Below are 13,538 nucleotides of genomic sequence, written 5' to 3' on the forward strand. Positions count from 1 at the left end.
TATATTAACAATACTTTTAGAGGTAAAAAAAGGTTTTAACAATAAGAAAAACTTAATAATAGTCATTATATGTCGTCAGTAGTCACTTTCTTAAATTAAAAGACTTACAAAACCAAAAGAAAAATTACAACTGAAAGTCAGTATTTCTGTTCATTAATATATTTAAACACTTAAATCACAGCACTTTCTAATGTAATAATTAACGATAAATGATGTAAAGTAAACTGATTGATATTCAATAAACCCGTATCACAAATATATATCATCTCTTTTCTACTGATCCTTCTCCATTAGTCCTTGTCAGAGGAACTAATATTCTGAGTAAACCATAAAACCCAATCCATTCCTCCGTCCCATGTTTCTTCTCCTGCAATCCTCTCCAGACACGATGCAACCCTACTCAGTATTTCTCCCTCCCATTCCTACAAATATGATAAACTAGAAGTCTCAAGAACAGGATATTGAAATTTTATCATACGCAGATTTGATAAATTTGAAAGCAACGAGGTTTTAATATATTGACTGCTAATGTACACTAATCCTTGACCAATGAATAGGCCAGAGCCCAAAACTTAAGACATGGTATCGTTCTGAAAACCAGTTTTAAAACCCGGGTTTCACGAATGGGGTTAGGCAGTTTTGTGAATATCAATATATTTATTATGAAATATTATTTTATTCAGTTTGTTTATATTCTCAATTTTTTTTGAATCTCATAAATCAAAATGTACACAAATGTTAAGACCTCAAAAAGGAAACTCGGGAGTTTAGTCCAACGATATTCTTATATTAAAAGGAACTACACTACACCGAGTGCGTACTGCATGTTTGATTATTATACTGCAGGTTAGGCCATAATCTCCTTCTATCATTTATTATTAAACTGTTGTAAATGTACAGTTCAGCTATTTAGGCTGGCTGGCTGTCATATATTTTTGTAATCATTTGCGGCATTGATTTTTCAACCTTAGCTTATTTCACAAAGTAACCCTACACTTGTGTTTTTAAAATGTGGTCTACCTATTTTAAAATTACCAGAAAGAAATCATTCATATCTTAGGTAGACCCCATTTTGAAAATAAGAGGGACAAGGTCTATTTTTTGATATTTCATTCAGATATATTATGCGTAAAATAAGGTTGACAAATGAATGCCGCAAAAGATTTCAGCGTTTAAAACGATTTTGAAGTTGTCAATTTTTTGTCCAGAAACTCCACATCAATGTAAGTTATGAAAACCCCTGAAATTCAAAGGGGTCTGTCCACACTTTGTTTTTAGAGATTTATCTTTGANCATTCCCCTTTCTCCTTTATGTGTGTCAACAGTCCTTAAATCCTTTCAGGAGTACTTAAAGGTATTTGTTTTAAAATATAAAAACTTTACAGTTCCAATATATTATCTAAAGAAAACTTCGTAAAAAATGTTTTTTTTTAAATATATTTTTTTGTAAAAAGATTACAACACTAACATTTACACTCTTTTTGGATACAAAACTTTATTATTCATTCACTTGCAATGATCAAAGAAGATTTTAATGTCGCTTCATAATTCCCATGTTCTTTTTCTACTCCCCTGACATTTTTATCTATGAATTAAGGAATTGAGTCTTTGCAACAAACTCTGATTTTCCAAACCCTGTATCTTTGCAACCTAATGCGTAGACCTGAAATATCAACGGTTTACACCATCTGGTTGCATATATATGGGGATTAAAAAATTTCGATTTGTGGCAAATATTCAATTCCTTTTAGTCCTATAATGATATATATACCTGCTGAATAAGATCAATACATGAATCTTCAAGAGCTAGGATGGGTAGAAGCTTTTCCTTTAGAACTATTTTCAACAGTAGTTCCATCTAAATATGGATATTTTCCTTTAGACCTAGTTTCAACAGTAGTTCCATCTAAATATGGATATTTTCCTTTAGACCTAGTTTCAACAGTAGTTCCATGTAAATATGGATATTTTACTTTAGAACTAGTTTCAACAGTAGTTCCATCTAGATATGGATATTTTCCTTTAGAACTAGTTTTAACAGTAGTTCCATCTAAATATGGATATTTTCCTTTAGAACAATTTTCAACAGTAGTTTCATCTAAATATTCATTTGATGTTGTTGCAAAGCAAATATAGCTTTACTAGTTAGTTATTAATTCACTTATTAAGTGAAATGGGTTTTACACTGCACTATCGCTGTGTCTCGTGCTCATTGGACTATTTAAAGTCATAACTTGATTTTAAAAGTTGACTTCCTATTTCAGAGTTTTCTGGTTATCACTGTATGTAGTTAATAAAAAAACATTACCTTCTCCCAGGTCTGGTCGGAGTTATTAGACTGCTCCAGGATAGTGAGAGAGGTGGGAGAAACAAGATTAAGGATCTGAATCGGAGTAATCAATCTCCAGACCCTGAGCAAGGATGAAACGAGGTCTAATGTAACTGTATCCGGGTATCCAGAGATCAGGCTCAGAATCCAGTCAACACTAAATATTTAACATGTCATGCAAAATAATTTAACTTGGGATCCATTAAACCAAAGTTTGAAATATCAATGGTTTATACCATGAGGTTGCAAAGATATAAGATTAAGCAAACTACATTTTGAGCTAAATGGTCGTTTCCGTTGACGCAAATATAAATCATTCGGCGTCAAATAGAATGATATGGATCCAAACAAACTTTGCTTGCTACTACTCTCGTTTGTGATATTGCTAGCGATGATTGCTTTCTCTTTTCCCACTTAATTTCAAGAAATTAATTGTTTATTTTGTATAATTGCAAATTAGCGTGAAAATCCGTCCCCTCCCCCCCCCCTTTAGTTTTATATTTAGAATCTTCCAAAAATTCCAAATTTCCAGAATTCAAGTATGAGTTTGCAAAATTTAATAACTCAGATAAAATTTCAAAAATAACCGCCAAAGGACGGAAATTACATCTATGGAGGCGAACAGATATTATGTTTTTAGAACAGATTTTTATGGAAATATAAGGTTGAAAGAAAACTGCTATATTGAACATTGCGTCAAGTAAGAAATAGGATTTCGAGGGGAAATGTGTAGATCCCCATATGCAGATGTAACCCAAAATGGAGGGTTCAAGATTTGATTGTCATAGGATTTTCTTGAATTCTAAGGAATATTACGAAGAAAATATCTACTTCAAACCATATATTTCTAAGATTAATATATATATGCATATATCCATATTGGTTTACGGACACAAGACAATACAAAAGAATTAACAAAAAAACTAAAAAGAAAAGCCACAAGAAAAATTCTTTCAGAGATCACAAATGATATATATGCGTTAAATCTGGGTTGAGAAGATTTATCACGCTCACCTGAATCCGATCAGAATAAAATCCAAAATTATCATTTTACTTTCATTTCCGACAAGAAAGAAAATGTGAAAGGAAATATTTGAAAGAAAAATATTTTTCTTCAACGAGTTCCTGAAAAAGAATTTTTAAAATGAGTTTAATTTTTAGAGTTATTTTCTTTTCCATTGATGTTGAGAAACAATTTAACGCTGTCAGAAATATAAATACGAGATAAATCTTATTTTGTATGAAGGGAAACCAACCTTAAAGACCCTAGACCTAGAACACCTACAGGAGTCAAATCCATCCTGTTTTTGAGACAGGTTTCAAGGTTCTCCAGAGTTTGAGAACAAGTCTCCTGGTTCCAGGATTGGTTGAGTAGGATCTGAATGATATCCTGCTTGAGCTGGATCATGACGGATGAAGGGGTCGGAGCTGAAGGGTCATGTTTCTCCAGAAGTTCAGATTTATCAATTCCTCTTCCACAGTTTTTTTCTATAGTGTTAAATTTTAGATGTTAGGTACTTACTCAAAGGCATTTTCCCAACTGGCAACTTTCCAAGTCAATTCTAGCCTTAGCGCTCGGCCCCTTAGCCTGTTCTAGCCGCAACGTGCTTCAGCTGCCCCCCCCCCCCTCCAAAACACCCTGCGCTGTCTCAGAAGTCGCAATTGGGACAATGCCTTTGGGAAAGTACCTAACATTCAAACCTTTTGTTTATAATGTTAATTATTCGGAAAAATTACTGATGAAAAATAATTAGAGGCTAAAAAGCAAAATAAGTTAATTAGATATCTAACTATAAGATTAAACTGGTATTATAAATAAATAAATAAAAGAACAACCATCATTCCGTGGAAATCAAGGCCGAGACCGAGAAATAAGCTATATTGTGTATCTTACCAAATTAATGTGATTGAACAAGGTACTCTATACAGCGAATAATTAAATGTTTATAATTATTATCCTAATACAACAAATCCTCATAGGAAACCTTTTAATCAATTAGGCATATATTTTATCAAGTAAACTACTAAAGCCATCTTTTTAATATTAATAAAATTGTTGGTCTAGTAGAGTGGTTTAGCGGCTGAATATAACATCAAACATAAAAACAGACAGGACTGTAGACGTAATTTCAACTAACCCTCCAGTTGGAGGTGGCATGTTCGATTCACAATGGTACCCTGTTTAACACTGGGGGATGAACTGATGCAGGAAACCGACACACTAAAGTGTACGGCAGTGTACAGTGTGAACTCAACATAGCTGACTGAACATATTTCCAGAGAATCGCAAATATTTTATGTCCAATGCGATTTTTGAAGATTTGACTGGAACGATATTAAGAATTAAACCTTCAAGCGTTTCTGTGGCTTAAATAATGATAACAGTCTAGGGTTTAAACGATATCGTTTTGAATCGGACCTGACACTATACAAAAGTAGGGTCACAATTGAGATAACGTTTACGGTCACATTTAACATAAATGTTATGGCACATACCTTCTTGCTTTTGCAATCTTTGCTTTTCTGAATTGAACTCATTAAAGAAGAATATGTTTGTGAGATTCTGCTTGATCCAGACATCCACTCTCTCCTCTAGGTTCCTCAATACCACATAGCTGCAGGTCATCTTCAATAAAAGATTATATCTATATATATTAAGAAATAATCCTGATTGTATTTCCGATTTTATAACTTCTCAACCCCTGGACCGAATTGGGGAACTTAGTTTGTTTTTAAAATTATTAATTGAGTGCGTTGGCTTTAACAGCGAAAGTTTAGTTTCCAGACAAAGCTAATGCACAACGTCCCCCCCCCCTCTAGTTAATTCTTGTATCAACCCCCTCACCCCGCAGGATATACCTAAAAGTAAAGGACCCAAGAATTCGTTTCTCAAATTTTAAAGATCAACCGTAGATAAATTTTATTTCGCAGTTTTGACCATTTTAACATCAAGTACACACAGCTTGACGATCAACATTTTGAAATGACTCAGAACTAAAGTTGTTCCGGTTCAAATATATAAATATAAATAAATCATCATTGAGAAAAATTTAATGAACTTTTTTTTGCTTTTAAATAATATCTAGTCGTAAAATCAGTTTTAGAAAGGTTTTTTATTTTCAAACTCCACAACTTTTTAAACGGTATTTTAAAAGTCTTGGTTTCTCTCAAATATTTCTAGAATCCAGGAATAAAAATTCAATATTTAGTTAACTAAAAATTTATAAATGTCAAGATTATTAAAACTTAATAAAGATTAAAAATTAAAAATACGAATTTCAGATTAAATTTGATTTCTGACCTTAGCAGAAGGATCGATATCTCCCGCAATAAGAATATCTAGGAGGGATTCAGCTTCACTTTTACCCTAAACATATAATACAAAAAAACTCAATTTAGTTTAAGCTATTTTCGTTTAAAGGAACTGTAAGCGTAAGTGACAGTGACCCTCCATGCAAAGTGTGCAATGAGTTATTTAAAACGGTATCCTTAAAAGCTTTGTCTAATCATGATATCAATGTTTATAATTTTGAATAATGAATATTTCAGATGTAGTTTCTCCGCAGAAGTTACTTGTTAATTTCTACTGAAGAAAAACCTATTTGAATTATCAGCATCAAACACTCTCAAACCTATAGAAAACGACAATATAAAGGGTGCCGTTGTGGATAGGGCATTACAGTCTTTTCATGGAAGATCACTTGAAATTACAGTCCCTTTGAGAACATTAAATTCTGTCAATAATTGGCGGAATGTTTTCAAAAATGTTTAAGTTTGTCAGTGAAGGGAAATGTAATTTGAGATAAAGTTAGTTGATAAAACCATCCAATTTTATTCTCTAAAGGGATAAAAAGGCGTAGTTCCCCCTCGTTTAAGATATTAAATGGATTTTTTCATAACAAAAATGTTGTTCTCACTCGAAGATTGGAACTCTAATATTCTGAATTTCAGAAAAGGGTAGCTTGAGTATTTATAAACGTACTACTACTAAATAATATTCACTAATCAGTGAATGATAAACTATAAAAATGTTCAAAAGGATTATAAATTAACCCACAATTTGTAAAAATGTACTTGAAGCCAGAGGTCAGAGCTTTAGTGCAGAGAATCGTTTTTTTTTAAAACGCTTAATCTCTATATCCAATAAGAGCACTTATAAATTTGAGGACAAATATTTGATCTCTCAATTAAAGTTTTCCCTTCAGGGTGGGAGGACCATCAAGAGAATATGTCGAAGAGGAATTAAATCAATCCGTATGTCTGCATAAGATGTAGATCAATGCTTGATCAGAGATTTATAACACAATAGTTCTGACTTATGGGCGTTTAAATCCATAAAAGAATACAATCTAATAGTATTGAATAGTATTGAGTATATAAAGATATTTAATTAAATTTTCAAAATTAAAAAAGATTAAGCCTTCAGAGCTATAGGAATTCTTGTATTGTGGATATCGAGATGAATGCTTAATCTCAATCTATTTTAAAGGGAGTGACCGGCTATGTAAGGTAGTTAAACTGAGTATGCAGTGTTGTGGAAAACTTCTTTCGGATTCATTTGAGACATATAAAACTTTTTAAAGATCTGTAAATCCTGAGTTTGAGCGCAAATTCGACGTTCAAAACTCCTACTTTGGGGGTGGATACGTTTTCAGAATTAGTTTTGCTTTAATTATTAAATAACGACAACGAAAATTAAAGTAAAAATTATACAGTAATCTAATTAGATGGTTAGGAACATATTTCTCAAAAGAAATTTGTCAATAAATCAATGCTAAAATCTATTATTTCGTGTTTATTATTATATTGAATTTCTTATTTTCTTTGAATTTTTTCGCAGATTTCTTCAAATTCTTCAAATGTCGTCTTTTCAATAATAATTCTAGAAAATCTGCTAAAACTTTGTGAATAATGAGAAACCAGAATAATGAGATAATAGAAACTAATAATTGAACAAGATTACTTATTTTCGATGATAAGATTAATTTCTATTTTCTCAACATGTTCCTATACATGACGTCTGTAGTTTATTCTAGAACTTTTTACATTTTATGTCGTCCTTATTTAATAAGTTAAAAAAAATAATTCTGAAAACGTATCCACCCCCAAAGAAGCAGTTTTGAACATCGAATTTGCGCTCAAACTCAGGATTTATAGATCTTTAACAAGTTTAATATGTCTCAAATAAATCCGAAAGAAGCTTTCCAGAACACTGTATACTCAGTTCAACTACCTTACATAGCCGGTCACTCCCTTTAATCTGCAGATTAATTAAATATTTATTCGATATCCCGCATGGTTATCAATATCGTACCCAGTCAGGGGTTGAAGGAAGCTTTGATCTGGGGAGGGATAACTAAAATTAAGATATGGAAAGGTATAGTTTTTTTTAAAGATCCTATAACTAAACGTTCCCTCTGTGAATATCAAGATCAAGATATTAAGATAGAGCGACTAACCATTTCAATAAATAATATGCGTTTTTTCCTCGAGCATTTTCCTTCAATTATATCAAGGTAAGGCGCCAACTAAAGAAGTTTGTATTCAGAAAACACTTAATTCTGTTAGACACAATAAACTAAGTTTCAGTGGATGAACGAATGTATGATGGATGTTTGTAAACAAGCACGGTTGTACGTATTAAAATAAAAAGGTGCGAGGTAAATTAACTCAATATTTTTAAATGCCGAAACAGTAAATTATTGTTTCAACATGAGCCTAATCAAATTGATTACAGACCGCTGAACCACCAATACCGAGTTCAGTGTCCTATTTGTACAGTATGCGAATTCTCTATTGGCCCATCCTTGAATTATATGATCAATGTAAAAGATTAGAAACCTTAGATTTGATGATGTTAAGAACCCCGGTCTGAACTTTCTTCACACTCTCGTTGCTCATCTTCTCCAGATCCTTGAGCAAACCAATACTTCATAGAATTTTTAGATGGTTTTCAATAATTAATTTTAAAACCCACATTGCCAGTCCCTTGAGGAGGGGGCACAGTAGGGTCTTTTAGAGGGTCGGTGGGGTGGGGGTTGAGGGGTGACTGGTGAATGGTTTTTGTCAAAATCTTATTCTTAAAATGCATATGCCTAATGATTCATGATGAGAATGGACTAAATAAATGTGTTCTGATATTTTAATGTGTTTTTGTCGACAATTATGGATAATTTGCCACAAAATTTAGCGTTTTGAAAAATTACAATATTTCAAAGTTGTATCATGCTATGTACGCATGATGACAATAGGATGATTTAAGGAAATTTCATATTTTTAGGAAAACTATCAATTTTATCTTTAATTTATTGTTGTTTAGTAAACTATAAAATGTACTTGGAAAGTTCGGTTGTTCATTGTCAACATTGGAAACATGTTAAGATAAAATATTGATACTAAAACATAAGGTTTGGAAACAGAAACTATTTGATTTTATGTTTCATGCCGCAATAGATTACATATATGAAAAGAAAAACCCTTGAAACAGCACAGATACGGAGAAAACAAATGTTTAGGAGATAAAGTAAAGAAGGTGTCAGAACTTTCCCTGGGATATTTGGAAAGATGGAAAGTTCCCTCTCTGATAATTGAAGGACTATAGTAGGGTTTGATAAATCATATAGCCGAACTAAGCCTGGGGTGTCAGAAATCATTTTTTGCATATTTTTTTAAACGTCCTTTAAACCTAATAAAGTTTATTTTTTTATAGAACTTTTTGTTATGAATGATTACAAATATCTTTCTAGAATTTTCTTCTTTATGATTATATCAGAAAGTTTTGAAATCTTCTTCTATAAAAAAATTTATGAAGATAAATTGGTCATCTTTATATCAAAATCCTAACATGGTCAAGAGTAGGATGAGAAATGTGGTGCCCACTTTTAAAATTTGCCCTAGAAGAAAAAACATTTCCAAAATTAACAAAATTTTGAACCTTTGTTGAAACTAAATAAAAGGGAAAAGTTATGTCCTATATTTTTTTAAAAAGGGGGGGGGGGGGGGGGGGGGAGGTCTATTTGCCATTTATAATGTCAGATTTCGTGAATATTATTATCAATTTGTTCGAATTTGAATTAATTGGCCAATAATAATAAGATTTGATAAAATACAGAGAGGAACTTGATTATTTTAATCAAAACTTTAGCTGTGATCTTGACAAATGTGCCCCCCCCCCACACACTGTATGTACTGATCAGTGATCATGTCATTCTAAATTCCCAAAGGAAAAGATTTTAATTTAATTATTAAAATAGTTCAAAAAAACATTTGAACTATCAAAAATAAAAAAGTTAATAACCAAATTTTGTGAAATAATTTTAAATGTTAACAGGAAATATTTAAGAATTAGAAGTTAATTTAAAAGATTAAATAGTATTTAAACTTGACAATAGGAACATTTAATACAGTGAAGTGTGATATTTTCTTAAATCACTTACACAAGAAAAATAATTTTCTATTTTAAATTCTAATGCATGTGTATAAAAAGGATTTTTAACCAAAATCAAAAATGCCTTAAATGGGGTTTAAAAGGTGAAAATATAGGGAACTGAATGATTTTTTAGGGGAAACCTAGCAAAGTTTTGGGTAAAAATATCAAAAAGAACAAAATAAAACTTGTTCATTCAACCCCCTCCCCTGGAAGGTTTAAAAATATACACCCCCGAGTAAGATATTGTTGCTTTTGAATAACCAGGGGTGTATACAGTTTAAATGGTTAGAATATAAAAGTTTGGTTTGGTTCCTGAGACTCCAGTGTATTGAAGGTTTGTTGGATCTCAGTAAACACTGAATCCCTCACTTCTGGAACCAGGGTTCCCCTGATTTTATCAATATTCAATATTTTTACAAAAATTGAATAAAACGTCACACTTGTAGTGAAATTTATTTCAAAATCAACAAATCAAAGTCATGCAAATATGCCCAATTACAACGGTACTCTGGAAAGCTTTGTCTGATCAAGTATGAATTATACCTCAATGTTTTTGTTATTGTAATGTAGCAATTTGTTCATTTTTATTTATTTGCGGGTTCTATGCGCATTTCTTGTTTATAAGAAGCATAGGAGTATCTCACAGAAATAGACACTTATCGAGTCAAAGGAGAAACGACGGTATCTTCCACACAGTTGGAAATTGGGCATTGCGATCTATGCATGTAGGGTCATTTGAAATTACGCTTACAGAGTCCCTTTAAGTAGGATATACAATTCGAGATTTCATACCAATTGTCCTCAAAATATTTCACAAAAATGAATTAAAACTCTGTATTGGTGAAGTTGGATAACTATCGCTCCGTATGATGAATGCAAATTGCTAAGTACACGCTCCTGTGTTTATTCCGAATGCTGATATTGGTTTACCACCTTTTTACCAAAATACCGACCTATGATTCCCCTTGGGGCAGTTATGTAAAATAACCTCCCGTTCTACGAAGTTTTCGGGAAAAATTCCCGCATTTTCATCACAAAAGACGGTAAAATTGTATACAACTACTTTTTCGGGAAAATAAATGTTGTTCACAAAATATCCCTCGCTGCGCTCTGGATGTTTTGTAGACAAAATTGGTCTTGGAAACCCTTGGTAAAGTAAAATTCCCTTAATTCCCCTGTAGTGTAAATAAGTATTAATACACAAACAATATACTGTGAACTTTATTCAATATTTATTCAATAAGTAGTTATTGGAATTCGAGAGAGATGTTAGAATAGAATTTGAGCTAGTTGGCCCCCCCCCCCCCCTCCTCTAGAATATGGAAGGAAATTGAATTATTCCACATCTTGAAGTAAGTAATCCAGTCATAGAACAACTTTGTTTCCATGCAATAATAAGAATAAGAGTAAATAATCATTCTGGCAGAGGTGGCTTAAGGGGGAGGGGAGGGGGGAAACTAGGGGAGACGTCCCCCCCTGGAAAAATTAGGAGCTTGCAAGAAGAGAGAGCAGACACCTTCTAGCCATTTAATTTTGACTTTTAAGAATAGAATAAAAAATTCTTCCGGCGCAACTTTTTAACTCAAAATGACGATTTTTTGGTTGTAAAAATCCAAATCTTTTACTTTTACTTTCAAATACTTTCTACCTTACACTCCCAGCTGGTCATGGTTTAGACATAGAATTGGCCTAATTCCCTTTCAGGAGGGNGCGCGCAAAAGTTTTATTATCACCCCCCTGCAAAATATCATAAGCCGCCCCTGCATTCTGGTTGAATTCGCCATCCTTTCATTTGTTTCGGATGTTATTTAACAGTGTTATTGTGGTAAATAAAACTTTTTAGTTTCTTATTTTTACTCTTTTCAAATCTGATAATTACTATTAACCTTCAATTTCTGGTTTAAACTTTATATTATAGTTGTAGCAAAACCAAACAATTCTTTTCATGAACAATATTTCTCTGCTCTTTTAGAGAATGATTAACATCAGAACCCCCCCCCCTTTTTTTCTTCACAAATTCACAAGTTATAGGTGGCGTAACTTAAATACTCTAATTGAGCTACAGTCTTAAATATTAAAAAATACCTCACAAATTGTATGAAACTATTAAATACAATGTTGAAACCTGCAGCCGCCACCTGAACTATGGACGTTACTAGGTTTAAACAATTATAAGCAAGCCTTTTAAATTGACTTATTCGGACTAAAAGAGCAGCTTCTATTAGGAAAGTGGAAGCAGCATACCCACTGCCAAGCAAAACAAACTTCTCTCAAACCCCCCCACACCCTTTCCTAAGAATCTCTTTTGTGTTTAAATAACCCTTCAAATATTGTGAATATTTTTAATATTTTACAATTTCAATATTATGAAGGATGTTTTCTTGTGTAAAAATGTTTGAAAAAAATGTTCACCTGCAGTGGTAGGCGATTATCAATACAATGAAAACAACTTTTTTATTTAAGTTTGATTGTTAAACAGGTTTTTTTTGAGTTACAAGTTTACAAGTAATTCAAGAGAAGCTTTTTTGAAATGTGGAATTTTTTATGTAAAGTCTAGTACGGTCCAGAAAATTTCAATTTCAGTTTTATTTTGTAAGTACAAACAATATTCAAATATGAAATAGATAAATTAAACGTTGGAAACCTTTCATCTCTTATTGAAAAATGGTTGCAGATGTGGAACTCATTTAGAAGGTTGAGCTTTCTGAAGTGTTAATATTTTCAACAGAGAGATTAAAAAGATCAAAAACTTGTTTATACTTAATCGGCAAGTAAAAAAGCGTTCAAATTGCTTTTTAAATTTGATTTCCGGAGTAGGGAAAAATTATCTAAAATCTGGAAAAATCAAAGTAAGATCTTAATCTCATTGTTAACTAATTATCTCAGACAAGTCTGAACAGTGAAGAGTAGAATCTGATAAAAGCATGAATATTGAATAAATGATTTCCTAACAAGCTTGATGATATTGCTGGCCAACCTCTCAGAAACAAACTCTACAGTTCTGCGGAGTGAAGGAGGTTGGTTCTGGAAAAAGTTCTCCTCCAACTCCTTCTGTAGCTTCTCAGTCTAAGAGAAAAATCAGGGGTGAATATTTTCTAGAAAATAATTTTTTCCTCCAGAAGTTAGGTATGTTTCAGCGGAGCGCCATTTTTTGTTAGGGTTTATTCGCTGAATAAATAAAGTTTCGGATAAAAAGTATCAAAAAGAAATGAAAAAACTTGTCTTTTGAAATCCAATTTTTAATTCCCCCCCCCCCCCAGATCTTTAAAAATAATGATCAAAAATATACACATATGGAGATTGAAGAACAAAGAAAAGATAAAAAAAACAATAAATAAAGAAGTTAACTTTTCTTTTTAATTTTTAAAATGCCAGTGTAAATTGTACCAGATGTACCTGTCTATCCTGGACTTGACTTGGAGCTGATACTGGAGTTATCTTTCGATATGTATCCTTCTCTCCCTGTATATTACCAGGCTGGGGGGAGGTGAGCAGAACCTGAGTAGATTAAGTTTTTTTGGGTTTCATTTCTAACGGATTCATGTTGTTTCTTGTTCTTTCACGTTGTTACATTTTCATGCTGTTTCTTATTGTTTAATGATGTTTCACGTTGTTTCATGTTGTTACATTTTCATGTTGTTACATTTTCATGTTGTTACATTTTCATGTTGAAACATTTAATGTTGTTCCACGTTGTTCTCATGTTAGTCCATATTGTTTCACGTTTTTTTCACGTGGTTGTTTTTTCACGTTGTTGTTGTTGTTACCTGTTGTTATTAA

At 32.2% G+C, this 13,538-nt stretch overlaps 1 protein-coding gene across 3 annotated transcripts in view; it reads right to left on the minus strand.

The window, feature by feature from the left end:
- Window positions 1-136: 136 nt before the first annotated feature.
- The window catches only part of LOC111694763 (codanin-1), a 32,717-nt gene continuing 19,315 nt past the window's right edge, over window positions 137-13,538 (minus strand). Inside the window, exons 22-31 of one of the 3 annotated variants that reach the window (XM_023463768.1) lie at window positions 13,155-13,256; window positions 12,706-12,824; window positions 10,071-10,146; window positions 8,171-8,242; window positions 5,631-5,696; window positions 4,826-4,955; window positions 3,586-3,817; window positions 2,309-2,486; window positions 1,772-1,858; window positions 137-422 (exon numbers count right to left, since the gene is read on the minus strand). In XM_023463768.1, coding sequence (XP_023319536.1) covers window positions 291-422; window positions 1,772-1,858; window positions 2,309-2,486; window positions 3,586-3,817; window positions 4,826-4,955; window positions 5,631-5,696; window positions 8,171-8,242; window positions 10,071-10,146; window positions 12,706-12,824; window positions 13,155-13,256 — 1,194 coding nt within the window. In that variant the 3' untranslated portion in view covers window positions 137-290. Of the gene's footprint in view, window positions 423-1,771; window positions 1,907-1,952; window positions 2,003-2,308; window positions 2,487-3,585; window positions 3,818-4,825; window positions 4,956-5,630; window positions 5,697-8,170; window positions 8,243-10,070; window positions 10,147-12,705; window positions 12,825-13,154; window positions 13,257-13,538 lie in introns of those variants that run through there. The other 2 variants (XM_023463769.1, XM_023463770.1) reach the window with 2 other exon arrangements.

The sequence above is a fragment of the Eurytemora carolleeae genome, unplaced genomic scaffold, assembly GCF_000591075.1.
Source record: "Eurytemora carolleeae unplaced genomic scaffold, Eaff_2.0 scaffold9, whole genome shotgun sequence".
Taxonomy (NCBI): domain Eukaryota; kingdom Metazoa; phylum Arthropoda; class Copepoda; order Calanoida; family Temoridae; genus Eurytemora; species Eurytemora carolleeae.